This window comes from Chrysochloris asiatica, unplaced genomic scaffold, assembly GCF_000296735.1.
Source record: "Chrysochloris asiatica unplaced genomic scaffold, ChrAsi1.0 scaffold00140, whole genome shotgun sequence".
Classification (NCBI taxonomy): domain Eukaryota; kingdom Metazoa; phylum Chordata; class Mammalia; order Afrosoricida; family Chrysochloridae; genus Chrysochloris; species Chrysochloris asiatica.
Genome location: NW_006408658.1, coordinates 6,553,121 through 6,563,790, shown reverse-complemented (window position 1 = coordinate 6,563,790; position 10,670 = coordinate 6,553,121). Strand labels below are relative to the sequence as shown.

The following is a 10,670-nucleotide window of genomic DNA, read 5'->3' as shown; positions in this document are numbered from 1 at the left end:
TCCTGTGGAGCCTCTGCATTACATAAGACCATAAGTGGAACCCTGAACGCCATCCAGAATCTTCTGAGGTGGGAAATTTCCACTTGAAAGGACAAGTAGACCAGCCTGGAGCAGCTAGAAGAACAGAAGATACTTCTTGAAAGAAAGACTGACAGGAAAAATACACAAAACATTATAGGCAGTCCAACTGACTACTATAAGAACAAGCAAGTTGCTCGCCCAGGAGACATCAAGGCAAGTAGTCAGTTCCCCTCAGGGAAAACCCCCTTCCAAGACTAAAACTCAATGGGAAAACACACTCTGATTGGAGACCACGTTCATCACAGACAAGGGGAAGTGAGGGAAAAACAGCAATGAAGCTGCAAACTAAGCCCTACAACATTCAAAAGACTCCTGTGAAGCCGGGTGGAAACCTGGTTGGCCAGCAGTGTGACAAGACGTGGGGACTCTTGGGTCCAGAGTCAATGACATAGTCACAGAGGACCAGAGTGGAGAATGAAGCATCCAGCTGCTAAGAGAGGGCATATGCATAAGAACACCCACACTTGCAGATAATACCCAATTGACCTGGCTTCAATGACTAGAGGATCAGAGCTCAATTAGAAGAAGAAAGAAGAGGGTAAAAAGAGTAATCTGATACAATTTGATGAATTTGACCTATACCTTTGGATGCAGTAGCTCAAAGGAAGAAACAAATCTTTACAGCGTGGATCATTCCCACCCCCTCCATACATAGAGTAGTAGACAGGGATGGGCAACTTGGACATTGGCTACCCAAAATGGGGGAATGGGGGGGGGGGGCTACAAAGGCAAGAAGTGACTGGCTTACAAGCTTTCAAGAGGGAGCCTAGATCCAGAAGGCATGGAAAAAGGTAGAATCTCCATTGAGTAGTATCCAATCTATCTAGATGGGGCTGATAAAAGGAGATGTGGATAGGTCTCTTGTGATACAATAGTGAATAATTGTTATCAGGACTGATTGTGAGGGTTGGAAATGTAAAGGTAGACATTTTGTAGCAGAAAGAGGGGAGTGATTGGCTTTACAGTCCAGGAGCAGAGGTCCCTGGGACCTTGATCAAGGGAAAAGAGCGGAGAGCAGGACCCTACCCAGAGAAGCAGTAATGCCAGAGATGGAGATAGAAACTATGACGTGGAGAGATGGAACGGCTGGTGACTTTAGACCCAGAGAGGGAGAGGGGCTGTGTGCTGAAGACCGGCGGCAGGCTTGTAGTGTATACCCTCTGGTTGGTTTTTGATGCATGGAGGGGATTGTAACCATGACAATGAAACAATATAGGACAGGATGAATGTAAAACTAATGTTCTCCCATGTAAACTATCACATAAGTCACAATAAAACATTTTAAAAAACAATACCCAAACTTGCAGATACTAGCCTCGATGGCTTGATAATCAGAACTCGACTAGAGGAAGATAAAAAAGAAAACAATTTTTGATAAAGGAAACAAGGGTTAATTGCTATAATTTTATGAATTTGCCCTATATTCACCGAGGTAGTAGCTCAAAATACGAATAGAGAGGGAAGAAGTCTTCACATCAAGTATCAATGCTATCCCCTCTGTAAACAGGGTAGATGTTGCTGTTGTTGTTAGGCGCCATTGAGTCGGTACCAACCCATAGCGACCTTATAAACAGCAGAACGAAACACTGCCCGATTCTGGGCCAACCTCACTACTGTTGCTACGCTTGAATCCATCGATGCTGCTACTTAGCCAATCCATCTTGCTGGGGGTCTTCCTCTTTTTCTCTGACCCTCCATCTTACCAAACATGATAGATATCCTTCTCCAGCGACTGGTCCCTCCTGACAATATGTCCGAGTATGAGAGACAAAGTTTGGCAATCTTGGCCTCCAAGGAACACTCTGGCTGTACTTCTGCCAAAACAGATCTATTGGTTCTTTTGACAGCCCATGAATGGCACTTTCAATATTCTCCTCCAACACCATAACTCAAAAGCATCAATTCTTCTACGGTCTTCCTTATTCACCATCCAGCTTTCGCATGCATATAAGGTTATTGAAAATAACATGCTTGGGTCAGGTGCACCTTAGTCCTCAAGCTGACATCTTTGCTCTTCAATACATTGTTTGATTTCTTGACTGCTGCTTCCATGAGTGTTGATAGTTGATCCAAGAAGAATGAAGTCCTTGACAACTTCAATCTTTTCTCCGTTGTTAAGAATGTTTTTTATTGGTCCAGTGGTGAGGAATTTTGTTTGCTTTACATTGACATGTAATCCATACTGAAGGCTGTGCTCTTTGATCTTCATCAGTAAATGTTTTAAGTCCTCCTCACTTTCAGCAAGCAAGGTTGTATCATCTGAATATTGCAGGTTTTTAATGAGTCTTCCTCCAATCCTGATGCCACATTTTCCTTCATAGAACCCAGCTTCTCAGATTATTTGCTCAGCATACAGGTTGAATAAGTATGGTGAAAGAATACAACCTTGTCACACACCTTTCTTAATTTTAAACCATTCAGTGTTCACATGTTCTGTTCAAACAATTGCTTCTTGGTCCAGATAGATTCCTCATGAGCACAATTAAGTATTCCGGAATACTCACACTTCACAATGTTGTCCATAGCTTGTCATAATCCACACAATCGAAAGCCTCTGCATAGTCAATAAAGCACAGGTAAACATCTTTCTGATATTCTCTGCTTTCAGCCAAGATCCATCAGACATCAGCAATGATATCCCTCGTGCCACGTAGGTAGGGTAGATAGAGTTGGGTAACTTAAGACATTGTCTACCTAAAATGGGGCAAAAAGGCTTACAAGGTTTCAAAAGGGAATTTAGTTTAACAGTGTGGGGGGTCGGGTGGAGAAAGAGTCCCCATTGAATAGTTTTCATCTTGTCTAGATGGGTCTGGTAAAGAGATGAGGATAAGATTCTTACGATTCAATAGTGAGTAATTGTTATCATGACTAATTGCGACTGTCACGTAAAGGTAGATGTTTTGTAACAAAAATGGAGTAACAGGTAATCTGACAGTCCAGAAGCAATGGACCCTAAGATCATCAAGGGAGAAGAGCACAAGCAGAGTGAGGTACCTTATCCAGAGAAGAAATGACACCTGAGATGGAGGCAGAGATAGAGACACAGAAAGAGGGAGCAGCTGAGTAGACTCTAGATTCATGGAAAGAGAGGGACTGAGACCTGGCAGCCAGGAGCAGGCTTGCAGAATGTGCCCTTTGGTGGTTTAAATTATTACATATGCCCGAGTGTTTAATTAAAAAAAAAAAGAGAGAACTAAAATGAATAAAGAGAAATACTGTTAACTGATGATACAAGGTGGGGATTATAATCATTGTAATGAAACAAAATACTTGATTTATTGACTATAAAACTGATGATCTGCCCTGTAAACTTTCACTCAATTCACAACAAAAACTTTTTTTAAAAAGCATGCATGTACTATTAAGCAGAGGACCTGACATATCACATTTACTAAATCTAAATGGGAGTTGTCTACTTCTACTCAAAAACAATAATCAGCAAATGCAAGAGGGCTTCATAAAGTTCATGGAAAAATGGAATTGAAAGAAAATGGAATGTTTCCATACACTTTTTAAAGCCCCTTTGCACTTGCTTGAGTTCTGGTGTGGCACTGCAGGATAAGAACTGGACTGCAAGGTCGGTTTGAACCTTTACATTGGTGGTTCAAACTCACCAGTCACTCCTCAGAAACCCTACGCAGGGTCGATATGAGTCAGAACCAACTCAATGGCACTTAATGGCAACAATCATACTTACTGAGTGCCTACTGAATGCCAGGAATCAAGTTGAATGAAGAGAATATAACAATGAGCAAAACATATTTGGGCTCTCCTCTCAAGAAGCTTGCAGTCAGTGGTGAAGACAGACAAAAGAACAATTACAATAATGCTTAGGAGGGCTGGGAGAAAGGAAGTACAAGGAGGATGGAGGAGCATAAAATAAGGGTACTCAATCAGCAGGCAGTAAGAAATAGCTCTTTGGTTTACAAAGTACGATTTGAGAAACCCTAGGGGTTCTGCTGAAACCCTTCAAGAACCACAAAGCTTCAGAGTGAATAAAGGGTTGTTTTTTGGCTTGAATAAAGGGTTTCATGATTAAAAGTTTAAAAATCATTAACCTAGTTCAATCTTCTCTTTTTGCAGGAGTAAAACAGGACCCAGAAGGTGAATTACTTGCTTAAAGTAACAGTATCTCAAGTTAGTTTCAGGATTGAACTAGAAACAACTCATATCATTTTGGCAGGTAAGCAGGCTCTGGAAGTAGACCATCCATAACTCAATAGCACTTACAGAGTTGGGCAGGCAGGCAGGCCAGCCCTGATTGGGTACTTAAGTTTTTTATACTTTAGGTCCCAAGCCAGCTTTTCATGCCAAAAGAGATGCCTATTATCACTCTCAGAGGCTGGCCAGCTACCCTTTCAAGGAAGAACTCATTAGCTCCAGAAGTAGGTCTGCATCTGGGCCTCTAAGCTGGTAACCATGCTGGTAACTAATGGCTTCTATTTCTCACTAAGTTGGTGTGGCGCTGAGGGTTAATGTGCTGAAATGAAAAGTAGGTTTGATCTGCAAGGTCTGTGGTTCAGAAACCCTACACAGGGTCACTATGAGTCCAAACCGACTCGACAGCACTTAACGACAATAATCATGCTAATGAAGTCCTGGTGTGGTGCTATAGGATAAGCACTGTACTTCGAACCACAAAGTCAGCGGTTCAAACCCATGTCACTCCTTGGAAACCCTATACAGGGCCACTATGGGTCAAAATCGACTCAATGACACTAACTGCAACACCATCATGCTAATGAAATCTAACACTGGAAAACATAGGTTCAATCCTCAAGAAATTAACTCACAGTGTGTACGTTCTTTCCAAAGAAGTGGAAAAATGTGCCAACTCCATTTTAGCTAAGCTACTACCACTGCTACGTTTTTATCCTACTAACTTACTCAAGCCCCCTAGGATTTGGCAAGTTGAGAGACATACCTGAACTTTGCCAGTTATTATAGTCTGTTTTAGGGAACTCCGGTAGCGTAGTGGTTACGAATCAGGATGCAAACCTTAAGGTCAGCAGTTCGAAACTACTAGCTGTTCCGTGGGAGAAAGATGAGGCTTTCTGCTCCCGTAAAGATTTACAGCTTCGGAAACCTTGTACAGGGTTGCTATGGGTCGGAACCGACTCCACGGCACGTAACCACCACCACCATCACAGGTCTGTTGTAATACCTGGACTGAACTGGCTAAGCCCATCTCTCATCTCCCTAGTTTCATTTCCCTTAACCACTGGGTTAAGAGAATTATCAGTCAATTAAAGAATCTACATACAAAAACCAATTTTCCTTTGATTAACCCCAATTTTAACCCTTTCAGAAATAAGATGCTGTTTCATGCTTTGGAATTGGGACTTCTGCTACATAAAGAAAGGGGTGATTCACTTTGGCAAGATAAGTCTTCAGTCTAGGTCCTTAGACAGAAGAAAAACACTCTCAAATCTGGAAACCTAGCTTTAAATCACAGCCGTACCAATTAGTAGTTGCAGGGCTCTGGATATGCTTCAAAGCCTTTGAGCTCAGCTTCCTCAACCAAAAATTGAGATTACTAATACAATTTACCTCACAAAGGTGAAAAGCAATGCTCCTTTTTAATCATAGGCACTTATCAAATGTACTGTGTCAATTTTTACATATGAGATAATTAAGGCTATTCAGTTTTAATTACTTACCTAAAGCACAAATTGCAGAGTAAGAAATGGAACCAAGGTGCCCAGTATAGCAAGGGCTTTGAAGTTACCTAAACCTAGAATCTGCACTTCTGCACTGACAAACTATGGAATCATAGCACCGTTACCTAACCTCTCTAGCTTCAGTCTCATTTATAAAATGTGGTTAACACCACCTAACTCGTAGGGTTGCTATGAGAAACAAAGAGATTATAAAGGAAAAGAGCTTTAAGCACGGGGTGGTTTATGGTAAGGGCTTGATAACAGTGGTATTTTCTACTGAAAGGTCATTTTCTAAGTCCTCTCTTCTATCTACTTCTCTATTGTTTTGAAAAATGGAGAAAAACAGTTAGCAAAGCCAAATTATCTCCCAACCTACAAGGAAAATAATAATGAAGCCAGACAAAAGAAGAGGAAAACAAACAGGAATATGAAAGAACTGTTATTTCAGACTATATATCATGGTAATGACACCTGATGTTGGAAAACACAGATTCAATATCCTCAAGAAATTAACTTACAGTGTGTACATTCTTTCCAAAGAAGTGGAAAAGAGTACCAACTCCATTTTAACCAGGCTACCCATTACCTTTTTATAATCTAGATCCACCGTAGACCTACGGGGACCCAACTCTGTTGCCACATACAAATCATGGCTATTTTTGTAAACCCAACTTTTATATTTTCAGTTCAAAACCATTTCTATCATAAAGACTTCACTGACTCCCCCTAGCTGACTCCGGTGCTTCTGCGAAGGCCTGCAACATTTGTAATTATCTTATAATCTTATATTGTAAATAATAAGATAATAACACATTATCTTATTATTTACATGTCTCTCTGCTAGACTGGAAATTTATGAGTAAACATCCTACTTTACTCATCTTTGAACCCCCAGTACATGACACACAGTATTGGTTTGTTGTGTGCCTTGGAATCAATTCGAACTCATAGCAACCCTATATAATAGAGTAAAATTGCCCCACAGAGTTTCCTAGACTATAATCTTTACAGAAGCATAACACCATATCTGTTCTCCCACCCGATGAGCAGCTGGAGGGAGAACAGATGTGGCAATATGCTCTGACCTTTCAGTTAGCAAGCTGAATTCTTAGCCATTGCTCCATTAATGACTCCTTCAACACACAGTACCCACTGCTCTCCACTCAACCCTAACGGAGAGAGTAGAATAACTGCCCCAGAGGGTTTCCAAGTATATAAATCTTTACCGAGGCATACTGCCACATCTTCCTCCTGAGGAGTCGAAAATAAGTTCAAACCTCCAACCTCTGGTTCATAGCTGATCACTTAACCAGTGTGCCATGAGGACGCCTTTGAAACACAGCTATTATTGTTAAATGCTGTGTAGAATTTCCAAGGAGCAGCTGGTGAGATTGAACTGCTAATGATGTGGTTCAAATAGCCTTTGCAGTCCAGTGCATTAGCCCAAAGCGCCACACCAGCACAGTAAACCCTAATAATTACATGTCAAATGATGGATTTCACTGTCTCTTTAGAATATTTAAGGCATTATAGAAATTAAACCACAAACTATGGTATGTTAACTAGACTAGAGCTTAAAGGGATGACTGTTGCTGCTTCTCAGAAAGTCATTTTCTTAACCACACAAAGAAATGGATAGGACCAGGCCACAAATAATTTCCAGTGAATGAAAAAAAGCAAGATTTCTGGAGTAAATGCTTGCGGATACACACTAAATTGACTTCTAGGGATGACTTTGAAGAGTGTATTATACTATTGTTGTTGTTGTTATTAAGTGCCATCAAGTCAGTTCCAACTCATAGCAACCCCCATATAGGGTTTCCGAGGAGCAGAGTGGGTTTGAACCACTGACCTTGCAGTACTTATTCTATAGTGCCACACTTGGACCTCATGTGGTGCTACAGGATAGGTACTAGACTGCTAACCACAAGGTTGGCAGTTTAAACCCATCAGCTGCTCCTTGGAAACTCTATAAAGGGTCACTATGAGTCAGAACCAACTTGACAGCACTTAACAAAAGCTCTTAAATCCTTAAAACAAGAGAAAAGAAAAACTAAGTAGCAAAAATGTCTTTCATCATAAATTTAAGTACTTCTCTTCTCTGCCAAAACTTTTGCACTTTACCTCAATGAAACCTGGTAAGCGTAACTGAAATCAGACTCCCTCCAAAGGGAGCCCATAACTAACAAACCATATGTAACTTCAACACAGCACTTATCCTTTCCAAGATGCATTCAAATAATATCTCATTTAACCACAGCCAACCAGAATCACAGAGGCTTAGAGCCTTGAAAGTCACTTCTGTAATCACCCTCCTTAACCAAATGGGATCCTTAATCTAGTGATTAGGGGTCAGGGTCTAAAACTTCTTTAAAATGCCACACCTAGGAGTTGTTGTTGTTAAGTATCACGGAGTCGGTTTCGACTCATTAGTGACCCTGCACTGGCTTTCCGAGGCTGTAAATCTTTACAGGAGCAGAACACCTCATCTTTCTCCCGCGAAACCGCTGGTAGTTTCGAACTGCTGACTTTCAGGTTGGCAGTTCGACTCATAACCACTACGCTAGGAGTTGTTGTTGTTGTTAAGTGCGGTCGAATCAGTTCCGACTCATAGGGTTTCCAAGGAGCAACTGGTGAGCTTGAACCACTGACCTTGTAGTTCAAACAGCTTTGCAGTCTGGCACATTAACCCACAATGCCACACCACGATTCCTAGAAACGACTAGTAACCCTGCTCTGACCACCTGGCATTTCCTTAGGCTCAGCATTTCCCCGTAACAATCCAAACCAGGTACACCAACTTCTCAAATTCATCCCACCAGCAAACAAGTCTTCCATTTCCAAGCCCACTTTTACTTCCTTTATCTGAGTTTCAACTCCATCACACACCCAGGGGCCACTAAAATTCTGACTACTCAGGTCTCACTGTTTTCATTACAATCTTCTTTCTCCTTTTCCTCTGTGCTGTCTCTGTCCCTATACCATAATGTGCAAGATCATAAGCACACCTAGGTCTCAGAACCTTTACCCTCCTTGAATGTCTCCTTCCTTCTACTGATTCCTTGAAGGACACTCCTAATTCAATAAGTTATTCACTGAATATCTAATAGCTAGGGTAAGGGTACATACACTCTCAAGAAGGTCACAGGTCTTGAGGTGGATGACAGATAAATAGGAAACCATTTAACCTTCCTCTGGGAAGCCTTTCCTAGCCCAAACAAAACTGGTCTCTCTCTGAGAAGTGCTACCATTATACATGTGAGGCAATGATCAATCTTATGTATCTCACACTACTAGACTGTGAGTTCTTTAAGAAGACCTAGCTCAGGTGAAAAGATAATATTTAATGTTTGTGAAATGAGTGAATGTATCAGTTTCAGCATATAACCATTCATTCAGAGATTCGGCTTTTCATTCATTGACTGAAACTTTGAACACTCATTATACAAAACCCTAGCATGTAAGTATTTGTTATTAAAAAGGTCCTACCTTTTATTGTGAATTGAGTAAAGGTTTTCAAAGTATATATGTCTGTGTGTGTGTATGTATATATACGTATATATATAAAATCACATTCAACAAATCACACCCCTTTTCATTACAAAGATTGTAATCCCCTCTCCATGTAACATCTGGTAACAGTATTTACCTCTATTCACTTTATAACTCTTGCACTCTCCTTCCTGTGTCTTATTCTGCCTTCATTTTTCCTCTGCTAACCCGTGTATTGCCTTCCCATCCTCTAAATTAACATATGTCTACCCTCTCCTAAAAACACTGCAAAGGTATAATGCTAGTAGATTAGCACTCTTCCCTTTCCATGGCCCCATACCAAGCCTCTACAAGGCCCCCACCCAGGGAAAGCCAGGCTTTCCCTTGAATAAACTCCCCGCCCCTCCAACTCTGCAGCTACCTCTCAGCCCGGTATCCTATAGGACCCCCAGGTAATAATCTCCAGTCTTAACACACCCACACTTACAGGCTCTCCCCCGAGTCCTCTATCGCCACTCTTGCAAGTCTTCTACCCCCATGACCGCATAGGGGGGCCCCTAGTCTGGGGTCGTTCTAATTTCCCTCTCCGCGCACCCACCCCCATGTCAGCTGCTTCTCTCTCAGGGTCCGGGTCTCTCCTAGGACCCTCTCTCCCAACATCGCAGCTCCCCTCCCTTCAGTTTCAGGCTGAGTCTTTCCTCGACTGGTCTTTCAACACTCCTTACCTCATCCAGCTCCCGTTCCCCAGCAACACCTCCTCCAACCTCCACCTCTACCACTGCCGCCATCTTTAGGACTCGTCCCCTCCCCTTAGTCCCCGCCGAGCCAGCTGCTTCCGCCGCTCAAGCACTCCTAGCCAATGGATGGTGTGAGTTCCTGTAAAGGAGGCGGGGCATCAAGACTGGCGGGGACCTGTCAGAAACTAAGAGACTATCTACTTGCTACTGACTTTAGGGTCAAGAAGAGACCGTTCCCATGCCTTTCTAGCCTTCGAAAGGGGAAAGATATTGAAAAATAAGAAAATTAGATAGTTTTATTTTCCGTGCAAATATTTCAAGAGTTCTCTTTTTAAAAGCCAAATGGGGAGGATCACTAAAATAGACAACTTTCGAGACGCTCCCTCACTCGGGTCTCCCTGGAGCTAGGCGTGAAGGCTAAAACCTACATTTCCCAGGAAGCATTGAATCTAACCCGGAAGTTTAAATTCCTGTCTCTTGATGGTTAATTAATGAAAATACATATAAGTACCCAAAATGTTTTTTACTAGCTGTAGGACCTCCCTTGCTGCATAGACGGGAGTAGTTTTTCAGAATTTGCAGCTTCTTGAAGACTTCGAACGAATTCTCCTGCTTTGGGAGGCGGAAAAGAAACTTACAAGGTCAGAAGACAGAGGTCAGAGGGGCTGAAATAGGCGGGAGAATTCGGTTGTGGAGCACG

The 10,670-nt window shown here is 42.0% G+C and overlaps 1 protein-coding gene across 1 annotated transcript in view; it reads right to left on the bottom strand.

The window, feature by feature from the left end:
- Positions 1-10,360, bottom strand: part of RNF121 (ring finger protein 121) — a 137,190-nt gene extending 126,830 nt beyond the window's left edge. The window contains exon 1 of the mRNA XM_006870258.1: positions 9,959-10,360. Within this exon, the coding sequence (XP_006870320.1) occupies positions 9,959-10,021 (63 nt within the window). The 5' untranslated portion in view covers positions 10,022-10,360. The remainder of the gene's footprint in view (positions 1-9,958) is intronic.
- Between the last annotated feature and the right edge of the window lie 310 nt (positions 10,361-10,670).